At 40.9% G+C, this 20818-nt stretch overlaps 1 protein-coding gene across 1 annotated transcript in view; it reads left to right on the top strand.

Annotated features, from left to right (window-relative positions):
* The window catches only part of LOC111266029 (uncharacterized), a 28162-nt gene extending 22924 nt beyond the window's left edge, over window positions 1-5238 (top strand). The window contains exon 6 of the mRNA XM_022843141.2: window positions 420-5238. Within this exon, the coding sequence (XP_022698876.1) occupies window positions 420-585 (166 nt within the window). The 3' untranslated portion in view covers window positions 586-5238. The remainder of the gene's footprint in view (window positions 1-419) is intronic.
* Window positions 5239-20818: the final 15580 nt, after the last annotated feature.

Genomic DNA, 20818 nt, shown 5'->3' with positions numbered 1-20818 from the left:
GTAAAGGCCTTCTGATTTTATCCAAGAAATCTTCCCAGCAATCACTTCAGTAGGAACAATGAAAGAAAATAAACCTGTGAACACAAATAAATATAAGAAGGCCGCTGAAACAATTGCGACTGGTAAAAAGCCTTTAATCTTGTCGACTTTTACTTTTCCGGTTCAACGGTTAACAACTGAGGCAACTAGAATCGTTGCAATCATCATAAATATCTCAACGCTGAAAGCATAAGCTTGTCCCTCACTACTCGTGCAAAGTCCTGCCATCATTAGTGCAATGTTAAGCAGAAGCACGAACAAACGCTTTCCAGTGCACTTTCCAGTACTGATGTCTGCGTCATTACGAAGAAGATCTAGGCTTATTCTTTCCCACAACATCGGATATTTTTTGTCTTTTTCTTTCTGTGAATCGTTGATAGGCCAAGCATGTCGCCTGAAGAGGTCCGTGCTCAGTACTACGCCACGTACGACCCTATGACGGGCGTCCGCATAGCAGCCACACTGGGAGCCATTATGAGCCTCTTCGCACTCTTCCTTATCTTCAAGGCTAGGTGTAAGTCCATCCGATCCAGACTCAACCTTTAGCAGGGTCAAACGGCAAGCAGCAGTTCCGCCTAATCACTAATTCAGCTAGAAGACATCCACTGAATCTAAACCGAGACGCACCAAGACACGAGAAGCAAGTCAAAACGATATTCACCAAAATGGCCAACTAAATTCTACAGTCGTAAAACACAAAGGAATACGAAAAAATAATACCGAACATAATAATATTGACGATAAGAATCGCAGTGATGATGATGACGAGAAAGAACTATAAGCTAAAGCACAATGTTTTGTTTGTGATTTGTCTGATGTGTAACAATATGCTGGTGTGAATGTGTACGTACTTGAAATGTCTATATTAACACTTTATAGTGTGACATTGCTAGTTAGTGAGTGGCTTAGCGAGCTAGAGAGATCTAAGGAAAATCGTGGCGAAAGCGATCGGTCGAACGTGGTAAACGAACCAGCAGAAGGAGAAAGGCAGTGCAGGACTTCCCTTATTCTCTGTGCATCTATACCACTGCAGGCCACATCGACCCTGGACTTGTGGTCTTGGTAACCGGCAAATTGCCTAAGGTTGCAGTAGTCGGAAAACATTGTCACTTGGTCCGACTATTATCACGTATATACCCATATAGTTCGTGTAGCTTTCAATCAGACAACAACAACATTGTGACAATGATGATGATGGCGACGCTGAAGACTCGCACTCTAGGACGACTGTACCGTACACTTGCTGACACCCTGGACATCGGCAGCAAATTGTTTTTTGCTGTCCCTCATCGGTGTTTGGCCGCGTCGTCGGCTAAAATTACGCACCGGCCTCCATCTTGACAGCACGCCCGCTACAGTATCAGAAACGCTGCCCGGAAGAGCGCACTCTTTCATATTACATAATACATGAGCAAAGGACAATGAAGGAGATGCATGCGCTAATACTTATTTCCATGGAGGTATTCATTAACAAAGCTTAGCGTGCTTGTTTGTCTTGGCGAAACATACACCAAGCGCGCATACATAATATCCCTGTTAGCTAATGAACAGGTGCGCTACCCTGAAAACATCAGATTAGGCACACGCGTACACGGTGAGGATAGTGATTTACAATCACAACTTTGTATATACATACAGGCATATTGGATATGGTACATACGTATGCATATTTCTATTCGATATACTCAGACAAGCGAAACTTTAGAGCCTCTAGAGGGGCATCGACTCTTATGATTTACTATTAAGCGATTCACCTCATCTATAATGAACTAACGCACTTAACGGGATGCCGTTGCCATATCAACGTTGCAGATGAGCATTGTTGTTGTCGAGAAACGACAAGAACATGCAGAATAAAATAACTACAAAAAAAAAGCCGCAGTATTTTTGTTGATAGTAGTAGATAGCAACGACAATATTTTACCAAGAAAAACAACAAGCATCAGGCGAAAAGTTTGGTAAGCGAATGCGGAAAGGAGAGCCAATCACTGAATTGGTCCATGCTGCAAAATAGAAGGTATTATCGTACCTATCGCTACTAATTGAACCACGCACTTCGACGTAATGGAATAACTATGAATATGAGTGCATAATTGATTATATTAATTAATACATTAATTGATATAAATAGTGGTGATGCCAGATTCCAAAGGAGTGCCACTTTTTCCTCTCAGTTTTCGTCCACTAAAGACCTTGATCACCTCGGGGATTCGTACAATACCGATGTGCTGTGAGCCGGTGATGCCTTGGTTTCGATTGGGGAGCTTGCACACCCAGATTAGCTGCTGAGATGTCCTGAAATCAAAAGCTTATCAGTAGCTTTGTCGCTTTACAACCTCGTGTTATTTTTTCAGCCTGCGTTTACACCGATCTCGTTTGTATATGCATCATACGTAAGTATTTCGAATTTTGCGTTCTACGGCACCGTTATTAGGCGTTCTGTCAGATAACTGGCTCCCAGCACGAAATGAACCATGTGTCTATGCCCAGAAATAAACCTAGACCATTTAAATTAGCTATCACGGGGATTAGCCTCTTATCTACCTGTTCTCTCTTGATCGATGGTCAGAGTCGTGTTTGGACGTGCGGTATATCTCGTAGCTTGATGCATGTCGCATACATAGCCCGCTCCAAAGTTCGCCCAAACGAAGGTGAAGCTAATTTTGCAGCAGCCTTTAGGCCTGAATACTGATGCCCTGATAGTGGCGTTGGGAAAAAAAGGAGAGCAAAAACTGTTTTAATGCAACCCACGTGGTAATGAGTAAAGTATCAGTCGAGCAAAGTGCTGTATTTCGGCTTACATATTCACAGAAGCTTAAATCGGCGAAGCCCCACCATATCCAAGCTAAATCCAAAATTAAAAGTTCTAATAGCCTCGATGGGCACTTCGAATGGTGGCCTGGGAAACCTATTAGGACGATCCGTCAGGAAAATCGGCGACTCAATTTGTATAGGCAATAGACCTTCATTTTTGCTGCTTCTTACTGACTGAATAACTGATTTCAACATGCCAAATAAACATTCAGAACTATTTTTACCCAACGCTGACAACGGCAAGATATCTTTGCATTTGGCTAATTTTTCAAATTAGGGGAGTTGAAGTACGTGTCTAACTTGATCGATGGCACCACAACAGAGGTCCAAAGTGATATGGGGTAAATATAAACAATCCAACCAACAATCCACGACGAAAATGGCTCTAGATATAAGGAGAGGTCCTACTTAAAGTGGATGACCACTCGCGATGTCGCATTGCCTCAGCCAAACCACCCTCACGCGGAATGGCCGCACTAAGCTACCACAAGATCCTATAACGACCAATCATTATTTCGTCATGCACAGATCACCAGGTAGAATCGATAACGAAAACTAGAAGCGAACGCAACTGGCACAAAAGGCTCATTCATTACAAATTCCACATATACGCGCATTATAGTAGCAACCAATAGTAGGTACTTTTACTACCAGGCAAACCACATTGGACAAAACGAGATTTTGGTGCGTAAGGTTTCAGGTCTTTAGTTCTCAGAGGTTTCATTCGAGTGGCAAATGATTGTGGACTCTAGGTGGTAACGAATTTTCGAGAACTAATGGACGGGGTAGTGAATTCAAAAAGGCTAAAGGTAGTAGTGATATTCGTATTTAAACAGTTTTACTAATATAGCCTTAATATCTAGGAAACACGTGTGACTTTAACGTTCAGCCTAATCAACCAACATGGCATTGCCAAAATCGGATGTTAAACCTAATTGGCAGTATTTTCTAGATTCGAGAGTTTTATTTCAGTGCTTTCTTCTGGAAAAATTATCGGTCAACTAAAGGGATAACTCGGTAAAGAGGTCTTAGTTTTATTGTATCAGTGAAATGACTGGGTGCTGTTTACATAGTGTGTATTTGTTTACGACGTGTGGTGTTTAGTTAACGTAAACCGCCGGCAAGATCGTAAAACTTCTACATGCTCAACTATACACAATAACCCCAACCCCTAGATGAGTGAACTCAAACAAATAGATAGTATTGGGGATTCCTAATTACCTCAAAACCTATCAACCGAAACAGAATATCAGGCTGGCTGTAAGGCTTGTTGTCCTAAGGGGGAAAATGCTCGCCAAGATAGCTAGAAACACGCAGAAATGCTGCCTATTTTTGTTGAAACAGTAAAACTTTAATGAATGCTTCTGTTACAGCCAAACACCATTTAAAAATTTTTGTTTGCGTTATAATCGGTACTAGCGTGACACGATACTGTGCGACGATCCTATGCTTACGGCAGAACAAGGCCCTGCCTTTCCTATATTTCAAAAGCCAAACTGACCTTTTTTTGTATTTGTGCCGCCCTGAGGTCAATTACAGCAGCAGTCACACAGGCGCAAAATGCCCTTTCCCGCTATTACCGTTGTATATTAGAAAAGCTTTGCAATCTTCGAGGTTGCCTCGCTGATGAATACACACAACGCAACGTAAGTTTGCACACAGAAAAAGCATGAGGCAAATTTGACCACAGCTTTGAGAAACCAAAACTTAGCAAGTATATGGTGAGCCTACGAAGCAACTTTATGTACCCCATTATTGATATCCTTTTATTGGTAATAATAATCCTCATCCCAGAAGGTCAATGAGAAAAAATCCACAGGATTCTATGACAACATACAGCCATAGAAGGTAGATCATTTGGATCGTGAATGGCAAATTACAATAGCAAACGTACCACTGAAATCAATGATTGGAGAATATAGCTAGCTACGATCTACCGTTGGCAATTGGATAGTATTGCATTTACGATACACAAATACAATTTGGCTTATTATTGGTATCGGGATTTACTCGTTCGTAGCAGTTCCACGAGGAACCGCTAATTATGATGGTACGAGTAAGTATGGCACAAAACGATATGAACAGCGTAATAATGATAATTGGTATTTGCCGAGCTAGTTATATAGTTTCTCTGTTGTTTGTACCACATGCTGTTTGCAAACCAGATGACACTGATTGGCGTAAGAAAAACAATTGATGGAAACACGTTTTACACCGATGAGAGGTAATCGAAAATGCCAAAAACTGGCAAATAACAAAGGTAGATAGCATGAAAATTCAAAAGAATGAGAGAGAAAAATACGTAACAGCACGCTGTCAGTGTATCAGTAATAGTACCGATAATTATAAATAAAGGTGAAGATACACCTCCAGGAGTAAACGTCATGTCAATTGTGATTTCTCTAATATTGATCTAATTATGATTCTTGATGGTTATCGATATTTCCATCGGTCTTGAAATACCCCTGATAACTAGGAATAAACGTTTCCAACCATGTTTTATTGTAGCTAATTATATTAAATAGAGATATGTATAGCGATCAATAAGAGTTCCTCCAGATTGAGCTGACTGTTCCGGCCTGTTCAAGTGAGGTCCGACAGATTTAAGCAATTATCTACTCAGTAAGGTTATGTTGCGTCACTGTACATTGTTGACGGTATTTTCATCATAATCATCGGGAAGACTCGGCTTGACAAGACATAAAACAAAAAGTAATTTTTTTAATACAACCAAATTTCTTTGGCCTATGGTGAACCTGATAAAAAATCTCTCCTCTTCATCGTTGTTCATCGAGTCATTTTATGTGAAATCGGGGATCTTTACTTTTTTTGGGAGTATTTGACGTCAACCTGACGTGAACTAGCAACCACCGGATAACTTTGAAAGGTAAGGCGTGTCGATATGTAGATTGTTTAATTGTAAACTAAGCTTTACCAGACTACAATAGTAACAGCAGAGAACGTATAGATTATGCAATATATAGAAAAGGAGTGAAATTGCATTAGAATACCTATGTGAATATGTATTCTCATCGAAAGTTCGTGTTCTTCTGAAGTGCAGCTGTATGCAGTGAGCCCATTACGACAAACGGCCCCAAAGAAAGCCAGAGGCATGCAGTACGGACAAGCTGGCCTGCTAGCTGGTTTATGTAGCCTTCAGACATGATAGCAGTTCAGAGGGTAATGTAAATAAAACAGCATCCTCTCTTTCTCTCCGGACGTTTGGATAAGATGGGAAACGGTGCAGGAAATTTTTTCTCCCCTGGGAAATGAACGTAGTGGCCAAACCGCCTACGCTATTCGTAGCAAGGTGCCTCGCAGTAGTGGTAGTAGCAGCAGACGAACGGAAGTTGAACGAAATAGAAGACGAAGCAAGGACAACGTAACAAAGGTTTATGATATATAAGACCCTGGAACGAGCCGCTTTGGTAGAAGCCTGATAAAGACGGTGATTAACAAGTTTGAAACCATTCCGTAGATGACTGCCCATTGTTTTTGTGTTGAAGTAATGCAATGACCGACTCACTGACCAGAATAGACAGAAAACTTTCCTCTACGCTCTTCTAATCCTCTTGCTAAAATAAAACCACATGTAACTGCTTTCACTAGGCACCGCTTTATAGGGTAGTGTACATTTGATTTATATAACTATTGCCTCAAACCTTCAATAGGAAAGTAGCGATTAGAGTCCAGAGCCTCCCAAAAAGCTTGCCTTGACGAGCCAAGCTTGCCTCTACATCGATAAAGCTTGTCATGCTCAACGACATGCAAGAAGGACGCGGACGAAAACATCATTATATTGATCTTCGGGTTATTATAAAGTATGGAAAAGCAGTATGTTGGACACCTGTGCTAATGATTGCTTAAATTAGTTGCTTTGAATTTACCTTATTTGTTACGAACTCTCAGAAGTAGCTTCATTAAGTGGCCCAGCAGTGTAGCTTGGATTCTTGCGTATACTATGTCTACGAGTGTCTTTTAGTTGCTCACCAGACGAGTTATCGATTTGTTATGCACAAGCTAATTGTGTAAATTTATTTCCTATCGAGCCAGAAGTCCTACCGAGGTTGTTGGACTATCTTCTTAACGCGCACTGATCGATTTGAATGAATAGGCCGAAGGCCAGGCATATTCAGGTGGAACACTATAAAAGAGCAGGATTTAAAGAATAATCTGTTCTCTACGATAAACGATACGAAACTGGATTTTCCGTCTCTTATTTGTCTTGAGATCCTTTCTCGCGATAAAAGTTTTAAGCGATTTATTTTTCACGGTCAATAGAAACTGTGTGTTCCGGCAGGCGATATGTACTTTCGAGTGTCACCCTCGTTTCTTCTTCACAATCAAACTGGGACTACGCTCAATGCTAAGGCCGCGATCGTATCTGAAACCACGCAGGAAATTCTTACGAGTTGGTACGTATATAGATCGCTAAGGGACAAAGAAAACTGCAACGCTATGAAATCGATATATTTAAAGAATCGAAGTAGGCGTAACCGTAGCTAAGGAATATGAAAAACCGGTCGGTAGCATCAAGTAATGGATTATGTTAAACTATAACAATGGAGACAGTATAAATTTTCCTCGGGTAACATAACCAATTACTCCAGTGTCTAATTACTCGTAGCCATTTCTATGGCATACAGGAGAAAAGCATATTGTGCGACAATCAACCATTAGGTTGAGATACAATCAAGAAGCAATACATTTAAATACATGATTTATCCATCGAGTGAAGACAATGACGACGGCAAGTCAACTCTCGCTCTGGACACCTACAAATTGAAGATCGACATAGACGTAATGTGGTGTGATACAAACTTTCTCAAAACAAATGAGTGAGTATCTGCCCATTGGCACTCTCAGCTAGCAGTGACCGTCAGGGAGGATCTAACGAACACTCGGCAAACACATGCACACACAGATTTCTAAGTTGAATAGAATGACTACGGTGATCTTCACGGTTAAATCAGCACCGAAATTAGACAAGCGTACCCTCTTGATGATTACACTGGTTTGATACAATTACGGCTATTGCAGTAATAGAAAATACTATCATATAATGGTTGAAGGTCTCTTTTTACAAGAATCGTTATGTAAAGCGGTCAATACCACTGCATACGCTACGGAAAATGGCCTACCATGTGATTCTATTGTTTCTAATAAAACGTTTGAATAGCTTTTTGCCTGACTAGCCAGAATTCAACTCGCCAGTCTCACACATCTTCACACGTGTAAAGCATGAACGATTGGATCCTGAACGCTCATGGAGGAGCAAGAATCAACAATCTAGTTCTTGGGCCACTGTCCAGTTGTGTGATTAATTCTTCAAATGTCTATACTTATTGAGACCAGTATTTATAACGTTGAAGAAGCTTTGCAAAGTAATCAGTGCGAGTAAATGCGATGATATGATTGATGCTTTTCTGTCAATACAGATGTCGTTCGCTCAAAACGGTACTCATTGACAAGAGGGCACAGCCTCTAGAACCCTGCCTATCTAAGTTGTTTTCAGTCGCTTCACAGACGCTCTGCAAAATCGAAAGAATCACCTAATCCAACGTGATGTGAAGAACAAAATCGTCCACGAAGATGATAACGACGGAGAGTGTCAGCTTATGGGCTACCGAACATCACCTATTAATCGCAAAGATGACAACAAGTATAATTAAATTCTTACACACCTACTTACACCTAAATATACATATACCACGGCTACATAAATATGTACACGTCTATAACTATTATATATTACGGCACATGAGAAGAAGCCATGCACGGGACAGGCTGCAGTCATTTGTTCTAGTATTAGTATTCGATTTTGAAAACTAGCATTTTGTAGAGTACCATTGCCGTTTCAGCGTAAACACAAAAAATACGCCAGAGACGCGTTTACATTCACCTATAGATTACCTCTGTGATATTTGTAAAAGCTAATAAGTCTCTGGTAACACAGCACTAATATTAGGGTCTGCGCTGCGCAGCCCACACCCGCAACAGTCAAAAACAAACGTTTTTTGCTTGCTTGCTTCACCGCCGCGATCTTTGTCGTCGCTCGTTTCCTCCTAAAAACTCAATTTTTTGAAGTAACTCTAGCTAGTCCTTCAACTGATATAATTTTACATGATACCTATTATGTAGTTGCACATTTTCATTAGACTTCAAAAATATAAGCTGGATTTTTTCGCTGGTAGTGTTGATTGATCTCCATTGCTTTTTTGATTGAGTTTTAATATAAAATTTTGAAAATAGATGACTTCTATCAATAAAATTCTTCTTTTGTTGACACGTGTGAGCGGAATGAACTTAAGAGAGCGAGTGAACGGAAAAGGGTCACGGCGAGATGGCGGGCAGCGATAACAACGACGGACAGAACCGCAACGAAAAGAGAAAACACAGTAGAGACTATTTACAAAAATAGTATGGCTGCAAACGCTGTTACGCATTCTACTGCGCATTTCAATCATAGAACAAGATGAACTACTTGAGCAGGCAGTAGGAGTATAATTCCTTAAATTGTGGAACATAGAATAATTGAAAGGTGCGTCATTGATGAGAGGCAGGGCTGGTAGCTCATAATGTTTTCAAGTGGTCTCTTTTTCCCTTGCATTTGGTTTAGGGAAGTTTTTTACTTTCAAGAATAGGCGAAAATTTAGTTTTTTTGCACTGTTCAGCTTGCTATTAAATACTGTTGAGGATTCACTGTCATTTTGTCCCACTCAAGAATCCTTCTGACATCGATGTTTGAAGCCTGTATTAACAACATTCACGTATGTTGAAAACAGATCCTCAAAAAATTCATACTAAAAGTAGATCCTGAGCAGGATAACCTGAGTTGATTGGTGTGATCCACAGTCGCATACTGCTCCAAAAGATTCGTCTTGTTATGACGGTGTTTTGAAAAATACGATGTACTCCCTGCCGAGATTGCAATAGAACGGGGAAATACAAAGGAGCAAGGGTTTGAGCAAAACAGTATCTACTTACTTTCTTGTAGCAAGAATAACGCGCAGTGAAAACTATTGGAAACGCCAAACGCCGAGGCCTAAAAGACTCTGGTGTAGAGCAACTCAATGCGTCCATGCTAAGCATGCCAGGTAAAAGCTAAACGGGTAGCCTACGCAGCCCATGGTTTAAATTCGGCTGGATAAAACGGCACTATTTCCACGCAAAATTTCTCAATATGTTATTTCAATAACTCTGCAGAGACAGTTAGCACAGGTAAATACCTATTTTTTTTCACAGGCGTGCAGTCAAACGTGTGCAAACGGACACGTGCACGACCAACTAGTACATCTTTGCTTCACTACCTTAAAAAAAAGCAGTCTACCGAGGAGATTTGAAGCAATTCGGGAGACTCTCCTTGAATCCAGGCCTTTTTCCGCTACTCCCTAGAACACACACGTAGAAAAAGCTTGATCCCTTTTTTCTTTCGTCGTGTCCTTATCTCTGCTGGGGCGCATTTGTATCCCAGGTATTTAGCTTATGGTCAACAATTCTTACCAACAGAGTAGTACAACCGGTTTACAGTATAAACCTCCCGTATCATTCATCAGCATTACAATTACCACTAACATACCCTTCGTATGTCTTTGTCCCCCAGAGCCCTATAGTAGTAGCAGCCGCAGAAGCAACCAGTGCAACATTTGATGCCAACTTTCCATCTTTTCGAACTTCCTAGATTGCTTCTCCTCCTCTTCAGCTCAATCTGGCTTGCCATTCGTCTGTGCCTGCTCACTGGTCCTTTCCAGACCTATTCGCAGGCAGTACATCTACTCCACTTTACTGGCCCACGAGCCGGCTTCACTTTGAGAATGGTAGCTTCTGCTGGGGCAGCCTGTCTCACGCCCGCAACAGCTCTTTCGTTCCTTCAATTCCACCGCATCTACTGCTATAACTCAATCACTAGCAGTTGAGCTAAGTCTCGTTCGTGACATGAAAGCACCAATTATAACTCAGACCAAATGGTGAGGTACCCGGGGAAGGGCGTCAGATGTTCGGAAATCGTGTGCCTCGTGCCTTTTTTTCGTTTTTCTGCGACCCTATCATTCTATTCGGGTTTAGGCAAAGGCGAAAGCGGAAGAGAAATATGTGTAAGTCTAGGTACCGCAATGTAGCTAAAAGCAAAAGACCGAAGTGGATAGAGATCGTGAGACCTGAGCAATTTTCACCGCTTCGTTCCCTGTCTCCGTTTACTTGGCATTATGTTGTAGCTGGTTCAGCAGACAATTTTAGGCAACAGCAATAAAGATACCAGGAAGCGCATTATTTGTGACAGCAGTAGCAGAAGTAGTAGCTGCAGCAACAATGGTTACGGCATCAGCGCCAAAAGATATTAGCAACGACGACAAAAACATATGCGAATGAGTAAGTTTTCCCTGCCCGTCCCACATCCTGTGGGAGAGGCTGATTTTACTTTTGTTCGTAGCTGCAAGTGGCCGTCGGATGTATAGTAAGCAGCACAGAACAGCAGCCCGTCATTTTGTCAAGCACACGTACATGCACGCAGATATCCCGTGTACTTTCTCTATATCTAGCTTTTTCTGTTGCTCCCCCATGTCAGCAGAGTGGAAACGCAAGTAAACAAGAAGAAATGGCCAAGGACAACAGCGCCAGCCAGCGGAGATGCTTCGAGGTTTGGATATTTGGCAAAAAGTAAAAAACAGGAGAGCCAAACTGGCAAACTGAGATGGCCGCCGTCATATACGGCTGAAGTATTGCTGTCGGCCCTATCTGAACTTTAGCTACATATGCTGCCAGACAGCAGACAGCAATTGGGCTAAACATTTTTTATTGCGGAAAAGGGCTGCCAATGCTGCCCATTCGTGGTCGCTCCATCACGCAGAAACCCGCACGGGCTGTACCGCCAACGCGATGAGGTTACGGGGTGAGTGGGATTTAGTCCTGACGTAAAAGAGGCCATGGAGTCCTGCCTTGCCAGCGCCGTCGGTGGCCGTGGACAAAACGGATAATCTCGTATTGCGTAAAGATGATCCGACAAACGTGCGTAAAGCATTGCAGGCACGAAATGAGCTCAGGATTTGGAATAGGCGACACAGAAAGGAGAGATAACTGGAAAACGACTCTAGTGAGTATTCAGCTTTTACGCATAGTTTCACAAACGTTATTTCTTTATGCGGTTTTTGAAAGACACACAGTGTTCTTGGTAACAGTAGGTTCCCTTTAGACAATGATAATGCCACCTATGATCATTCTGATTTCCTACTATTACTTATTAGATCAAAAGGGACACATCCATTTATGTATACACGAGATCAGCAAAAAAAGCATTCCATTAATACTTGCTGCTGTCCTCCTATTGCACGTATTTTCACGTCATTAGTTCGACTGTATATTTTGGTCTTCGTGGTTGTTCAATTTTTATATATACCTGTGTATTAGCAAACCGTTACGTTACACTCATAAGCTAAATACAATAAAATTTCATTAGTAGTTATAAACTCTTTAGGTACAGATAAGCACTACAAAAGAGCAACATAAGTAAATCTATTGAATTATTTGAAACACTGTCTATGCGGATTGTTGAGCTTATAAAACTAATTTCAAAGATGGCTCCAGGGCGCGACGGGCGCTATCATATTTCTCTTGCACCTGGAGCACTTACATGTATTGTTAGATTCGTAGAAATCTGGTTTCCTGCAAAGCCTAGGGCAGAACCCTTGCCTGGAAAAACGAGTGACGACATGTTTATCTAGCTTGTTCGTTCTTTTCAAGTCCTTGTCCCTTACCGCACCCGGAACAAAGAAATCTCCATAAATCTGCACAAATTTTGCCCCCGGTTCCGAACGTTTTCGTTCTTAAAAGTTTTCGTTGCTGGGAGTTTAAAAAAGCGATGATGTAACCCCCTGGACAGAAGTGGCGAGTCGGCTAGAATATACGAATTATTCTCTGGAGTACTAGTGTCTTTCTAAGAAAGGAGTCCTTGACACGATTTAATTGTTCAAGCTTCTTTCGTGTAACCTATTCCGCTATAACGCGTTTCAATTGGTGCTACTTCAAAGTCGGGCAAGCTTATCGCGGTTACGAGGTACAAGAAATAAAGCGATTTGATCGCTAATGTAATCAACACTGCCTTCCTGGATCTTTCGATGACGTGCGCAGCCATTCGCGGGAGGAGTAAACCAAAATATGGAAATCGGTTTACATAGGCAAGAGGCAATCTATGCACAAAGTATCAGCTGCCGCTCCCTTTTAAACTACATCGCTCCCGTCTTGGTTAATGCCAAATCTAAAGCACATTCATGATTCAGCCAGCGTGAGTATAACCTTGTCGCTGAGCGCCAAGTCGGACGTTGCCCTGAAATTAATAACTGTGGACTGGGCGGCGCTACCAGCGCCCTCTTGACATCAGCTATCAGTATCCTGCACTCTATTCTGATGGAGCCTATATGACGCGTACGCTTTCTAAGTAGCTTTAGAGTGTTTTAGTAAGTAAGTAAAGTTTCGGTAAAACCGGGGAACAGCTTATGACAAAGGCTCTCCTTTATTATTCCCCCTTCCTCCCAAGATGACGGTACGCTTGAGTCACTTGTGCCCTGAGAAATCTTTAACATGACAGCCAAAACTGTGTACCAGTACCAACAACTGAATATATCATATTGTATCGAGATGCTCTCTTTCTACGCTGCTGCGAACAATGACACCGCACGTGGTACTATATGATTGATTACTAGTACGAGCGACATTCTGCATCGGCGATCAAACGGGTTAGCTTTGTCCTTGAAACGCGTACTTTTTTTGACAATTCGTCTTAAAAACCGAGGCTAAAGGGTGGAACTCGGACTGTATCTTGGTCACATGCCTGATGGCCACCTGGACCCTCCGCGCAAGACCACAAGTATGATTGAACCACGACCTGTGTTCTCGAACGGAAGCGAGGGTTTTTACTGTGACCAGATGCTGCACATACCTTTAGCCGACCACTACGTCAGATAAATATGAAATAATAATAGGTGGATTAGTTTATTAGAGAACTTAATAATAAAGTTAAATGTATTATCTGTAATCAATGTGTTTACAGTTCGACTAGTAGTCGGCTATAAAAGTGTTCACTGACAATTATTTGTCAATCTCTTTAAAGTTCCTCTTCTCTTCATAAAATTTTTTTGCCAACCATATTGGTAGATGAATTGTTAACGACAAACCTCAGTGGGCAGAACGCTCGCATTCGGCTAAGGGATTGGTGGTTTTTTAATTTCAAGATCAGTTGCTTCCGCTCCGATATCCACACGGAACACCTACCGAACACATTTGCATCACGTTTTGCAACTAGCAAAGGATGTTTGAAATAGAATGGTCCGAACTTCTAGGAAAAGTCAGGTAGGCGAAAGTCCCCAATCCTGCGACGAGCGGTCGAATATTATTGTCACACGAGGTCAACAAGCAGCTAATGGACACCCTCGAAATTTGCAGGAAGCTCCAAGTAGTATTTGCGTTGGGTCAACTTTCCTGAAATGTACGATGTTTTACAGAGTGGAGTCTAGATTCACTAAATTGTTTAAAGATTCATGTCTAAATAGACAAATCGAGACCGCTACTGGACTATAAAAAGCATCGCTTTAATATTCAATACTAAAGTGATGAATGTTGTTTTATTAGAATAAGCGAACTGTATAGATCAATAATTCATAGTCTTAACTTACAACTTTCACTGTGTAAAATTAGGTGAATGTTGTAGTTTGAAATTTACTCGAAGTTACAAAGGACTGTGCCGTGGCAGTAGAAAATATGCATCTTCACAAAAATCATCTGACAGATAAATCCCAACTGTGTTTCATGAATCTCATGCGAATAGGCGATGCAGAAAGTCTTCTGTTTATAGCCTTTGAGCTAGTGGGCTTCGACACGCAACACAAGCTGTGCAGAGAAGCGATTGCCGTTCTCGGGCGTGACTAAAACCTGCATACCTACAGTTGTACGATCCGGTAACGCCTTCGATGTTTGGCTTTCAGTGCAAAAATCGTCCAACAAGAGCAGTCTACTCGCAGCTCTCGTTCTGTATGTATGTCAGTTCGATTAATACACGGACCGGCCTTGAAGATAGAAGTTATCACTAAACGGATGAATTTGGCATTTACAATTTGTCTTCCTTCCAGCCACGCAGGTTCTACATTTCCCTCTCGGAACACCTCTGTCATCCTGACATCATTGTTTAAAACCAATTCTCAAGACATTCGAAAATGTTTGAACTACCATTGAAGCACGTATAGAAAATTCTCTATTTCTCGCAAATGTATTTATTTCCAATAGTTGTACGAATACGTTTTGAAAAGGAGACGATGGATACTATTGCGTTATTTTATGTTTCCTCTAAACGGAGATAGGTACACTTAAGGTCTGGATAGATCAGCCTGCTTGCTTTCCTTTGAGCACAATATCTATACTTGGAATAAGTCCAAATATTTTTTTTTTTTTGTATTTTACAGATGTTCGTCTATTCAGGATAGTAATATTTTTACAAGAAGTCACTGTTTCAAAATGCTGGCTTGAACGTCGCACCTATGGAGCGCCCCTTAGCGGCAAATGTCAGCCGGCTTGCTTTCGGTCACTATTAAAATAAACAGTCACCAAACGACTTTTATCTTGTCAGTACCTAACATATTCGCAGAACCCATTAGGATTAGGTTGAATTAAGGACAAACATGACACGGAGAACCCTTACTTCGAGGCCAACAAACCGTGAGGGAGATTGCTACAAAAGCTAGACGCCGGAGCAAATGATGCTTTAATTAGATACATGCTCAAGCAAAATTCCAAGACGCAACCAACAGATCAGCGTTCGGTAAGGTTTGCGTTTTTTGGCAATCATCAATCGCATTTTTACCACCAACCTTGGAGTCGATCCGGTTCCTGCTAACAGAGGGAACTCAATAGGCAAAGAACCCTACCCCTCGCAGAAATCACAGAGGCGCTCCCCAAATGATCCAAATGCCACCGAAATGTTATATGTCAGAAAGTGAGCTAAGAAGGTGGGCATTCACATCCTTTCGGAGGATACCTAGCCAGGGGTTAAACATGCAGTGAATTTAAAAGAAGGACCCGTAGGCATACGTATGTCTAAGCAGAAACACAGTGTTAGACAAATACAGGATGAATACTTAGACTGTGATGGATTCGGTGTCTGTCGAATGAGCCTCTCCAGGTAGGAAGCTGTTACAATAGCTGTCCGTCATGCTGCTAATCGGAAATGGACAGGAGATAGGAATTCAGAAACTCTTCAGCAGCGGAGGCTACATTGTACATATCGAGTTGACATCAACCTTCCTGAGTCTCCGTAGTCACATAAAAGTCTTTTGATCAGACCGAAGAAATCGATCAGTGTTGAAGCTGCACGATAACTAACTGTAAGAACAATCACGATCGGATTAATTACAGTGGTGCGAACTAGAACAACCAAAATTAAGACAGCGATTAAACTTCAAGTTATGATGAGAAGGTAGAAATGCCTCTGAGAAAAAACAGACTCGAATTCAAATGGATACAAGGGCTGGGGGGTAAGGCTAAAAGTATGAACACGGTCATACAGCAAGATAATATAATGTCTAAAAACTTTTGTCGAGAAACACAAGGGCCTTCCAGGGCCTAAATTAACTATCCTAATTAATTAAGGTTCATCCCAAAGAACGGTACTCTTGTGCAAGTAATCGTCGACCGAGTCAAATGACCGAAAGGGTTCCGAGACATTCAAAAAATCTTTTTGGCGCAGATCGATCTCAACATAAGCTGAGAATTGCCTTAAGTCCACCTTCGTTAAATATAGCTATACACAGACCACAATATATCATGCCTAAAAATATCATCGCTATATTTTGCCAGATAATATTACGTAATTCATTGATCTCCCAAAGCCAGATACCAATACTGCAGAGTACCGCAGGAAATACCGCCAGGGCCTAAGAAGTATCAGAGAAGACGAGCAAAAGCTCATGAAAGACTCACAAATATGACCGTAGTAATGGATGATACGATATTGTAATGAGAAGGCGAAACCCCCTTTCAGGCGGCTAAAGACATTATCGGAACACACAAACCTTGCTCGAAAGGTACGTGTAGTTGGGTTACGTAACCGAAGCTCGATCAGGAATGTTTGAGTATTTGTCAGATTTATGTGTCACTGAAAGCAGACGCAGATTAGATAAGCTATTAGCTAAAATGACACGGACGAAAATCATCAAGAGCGTCATGGATACCCTGGGATATGTCAGTGATCTGCTTGCTACCTTTTATACCAAACCTATGACTAACACGAAAGCAATACGAATACTGCTGCAGGCAAAACCAATTATAGCAGATTTTCGAGGCCATCAAAAAGATTCATAGAAACACTTATACTAGCGTATTTCAATAAAAGGAAACTTAAAGCTGATATAAGCGATTGTGCTTTATGGGGCGGACTAGTATAAGAGAAAAACCAGTAGCCTATACGTGTCACTTGTGAAGTAGCTGATTACTTTTAGAAGCAAAGTTCTTGGAAAAAAGTTCAAGGATTACATCAATGCAGCTCATAATCCTACGGTCCACACTGACCACAAGCTACAAAAAGGCGGCCTTTTTTGAGGGTTCTCTTACCTAGACAATTTCACCAAATGCGCCTTGAATTTATGAAGTACAGTAAAACGATAAAATGCGAAGATGAAAGACGTTCTTATTGCTCATCTATTGATCCGACATCTTCTATGGGAAAACAAAAGTCCACTATAAATCGATGATACAAAGTAGTGTGAATATGGTAAAACTTCAGACTCGCTGATACAACAGGTCGAGAAAGAAACTATACGAAAAGTAACAATGCGATTGTTTAATATCGTTCGATAACTGAAAAATTCTAATTTACAGAGAAACACGCAAAGAACTAATCACTGACCACGACTGGTCTATGATTTGACATTAGGTCGGGTTTTAATAGTAGCGACTCCGCTGAAGCTCAGAACATGATCCTTGTATCGTGTTCACACCATACCATGCGTGCTCATATCAAATACACAAATATATATTGGCCAGAAATTAACGATCACATGAAGAGCTAAGTAAATTGCGACCACGAAGACCATACCTGGGCATTTTCGTATGGTACGATTTAAGCTATCGAGTCATTGTAAACGGATTGTTATTATTTCGAGTTGGAAAATTGGGGGTGTAATAACCAGTTTAAAGCCTAAAGCCAGATAGTGAACAAGACAAACGCTTATTTTGGAAAATATGATAGACCGTGCAAAATCCACACATACTCAGCCACATAATAGGTAATAAGAGAGTTCAATATATCCTTGCTTGTGCTGGCTTGTCACATGTAAAGTAAGTTTAACAAATCGTGGATTTCATCAGCACAGCCATTTATGGTAACAAATATGGCGAAGACTGCGTGGCCGGGATATACAACCGAAGCAACTCAACAAGACGGGCGTTTGTACACCTTGAAATCAAAGGCCACGTTTCCATGACAAGCAATCAAATGCAGAACGGAGCCTAAATTGCCGCGCGCTGCGTGGAGGACCTGTACGAAGCGCACGACCGCGACCCAAACAGAAAATAGCAGACTGCAGGCCGCCTTTGGGAAGGGACGACACATCTACCGCTCGAACAGTTTACTACACCAGCATAGAAAGGACCAGCTAGATAAACCGCAAAACGAGAACCAGTGAGAAAAGTGGCTGAAAACAATAAGGAAATACGATGCAAGATTGAAAATCCTTGTATAAATATATACAAATATATTTGAATACTAATATTACCATAAAAGGTATTCAGTTTTCTTATGAAAATAAAAATGTTAGCTGTAGCCCTTCCAAATGTTGCCATTGATTTTGTGTCAACCATGTTAACGAGAGCAGTATTTTAGCATATCTTTAGATCTTTTAGGATACAATCATTGATTCATTTCAGAATAATGAGAAACCACGAAAGAAGATAGCCTCAAATTGGTTTCGTAGTGGAATTGAATGACGCGAAGCTTGGATAACCCTGTTGCCCCAATATATGGTGTCATATTAGAACTCAAGGCCTCCGGCTTTACGGTTGCGCCATTGCACAACCCATGTCGTCTTTCTAGGTAAATACGAAGGCTAAATATTATGTATGCGTAAATTACTGAACATTACATAATCCCACACTCTATACATGTGAAAAAAAAAAAAAGTAGCTTTCTGAGGAAGTGGAAATTTTCCACTTATGAAGTCGGTCCAGTACCCTGTGCTTTGTATTATTTAAATGTGATATTTACCGTTTAGTTCCCATGAGAATTTTCACTCCAACACCCTGAAACAACCGTCTGCAACCCTATCTATGTAGAGAGTAAACTAGGTGTCCATATATTACCTAGTTTCGCATGTTACAACTGCCAAAAAGCTTCATCTAGGCAAAAATGAAAATGAGCGAAGCCTGCCTGTAAAATTTAGCCCAACAGTACCTTCTTATAGATTTGCAGGCTCATGGGTTAAAACGAAAACACTTTTGCTAGGAAAGGCAAGCCTGGAAAGGATCAGGTCTAAGACAGTATCTCGCTCCTAATATTGTATTATATATATAGACTTATATATCCGCATGTGGATCAAATTTGAACAGTTTCATGTTTGCCATATACTTCGAAACGTAGTTGTAGTGCCGTTCGTGTTCGTTTCGAGACTCAGGAGTGCTTTCGAGGGAGCGTAATCTTTTTTGCCTATAAACCTTTATAGGTCTATATTATGGAGCGGGAATTTTTGGGTCGGTAATGACAAAGTTGCTACATTTGATTGAGAATGAAGGCTTATTTGGCGTATCAATATTAACATCATAGTTGACTCATCGCTTTACAAGTAAATATGCACGCTTACGTACAAAGATGTCAGTCGGGATACGTTAGGGGTAGTGTGTCTGATTTCTATATTCCAGTCGACTTAACTCATCCTAACTAGCGAATGTTGCCTTGGTATCAAAAGCTACTACGGACTGACTGCCATAGGTTCTTGTGTTATACCCGATACCACTACTACACAACCGCTCTCCTCCTGTGATTCCCTTTAGAAGAACTATGGGCCTTAATAAATGAACTCAGGTAGAGTTTGTACGGCGCAAGATTGGCTTCACAATGACTATTTTTATATAGCACAGCGTTTTCACCTATTTATGCTGTTCTCGTATATTTTGGCGAAGCGTAAATTAGATTACTGCTTTTTCAGTAAACGTAAAATCTGCTTTTTTTATTTCACAGCTGCAATTGCTTGAGTATCAGTCGCGTTTATGTTGAGGTAGTTTTTACGAAACGGCTAATATTGCCTAACAGAGAGTTCCTAAAGTTGCCTATGCCATACCCACATAAAGCAGTGACATAAAAAGCTCATTTGGTATCGTTGTGCAACTATGAGCTAGCCGAGTCTAAAAGGATGACGAGAATTTTCTATGCTCTCATATTGACCTCTCGCTATTTCGGTTTTCAGGCACCAGGACTTAGGACTCTGCAGCGAAACAACGTGACCATTCTAGCTAAAAATTTCATGCGACAAAAAATGCCGATTTTGTAATCTAAAACATGATTTTTTTTGTTTTTAAATTTGCAAATGAAGTACTTTTCTGCTGGTGTTCTCGTCTTCTGCCACTAATGCAACCTCTGTTGATAACGGTTGTGTGATAACTGTTGATGTGTGACAACAAGTTAATATGGCTCCAGTTAAAGATTTAGTGCAAGTCCCACATTTCTATGATAGGTGTCCTGTGTATGAAGCCCACCCTGTGTAAAAGCACATATTGAAATATGGTTATAGTCTCCATATAGGGGTTCATCATCAAACAGAATTTTGTCGTTTCCTAAAACATATTTTCACAAAAGCCATTTAAATCTTTAGAAATATAAGCTCTCCCTATTACCCAACCCGCAAGGGCAATCAGTCAACATAATTATAGTTCTAATAACTAAAATAACTGTATACAATTTATAAATCTAAATATAACATAAATAAATGTCTTAAAA

This window comes from Varroa jacobsoni, unplaced genomic scaffold (assembly GCF_002532875.2).
Source record: "Varroa jacobsoni isolate VJ856 unplaced genomic scaffold, vjacob_1.0 scaffold_1045, whole genome shotgun sequence".
In the NCBI taxonomy this organism is placed as follows: domain Eukaryota; kingdom Metazoa; phylum Arthropoda; class Arachnida; order Mesostigmata; family Varroidae; genus Varroa; species Varroa jacobsoni.
This window is presented reverse-complemented; position numbering and strand designations above follow the sequence as displayed.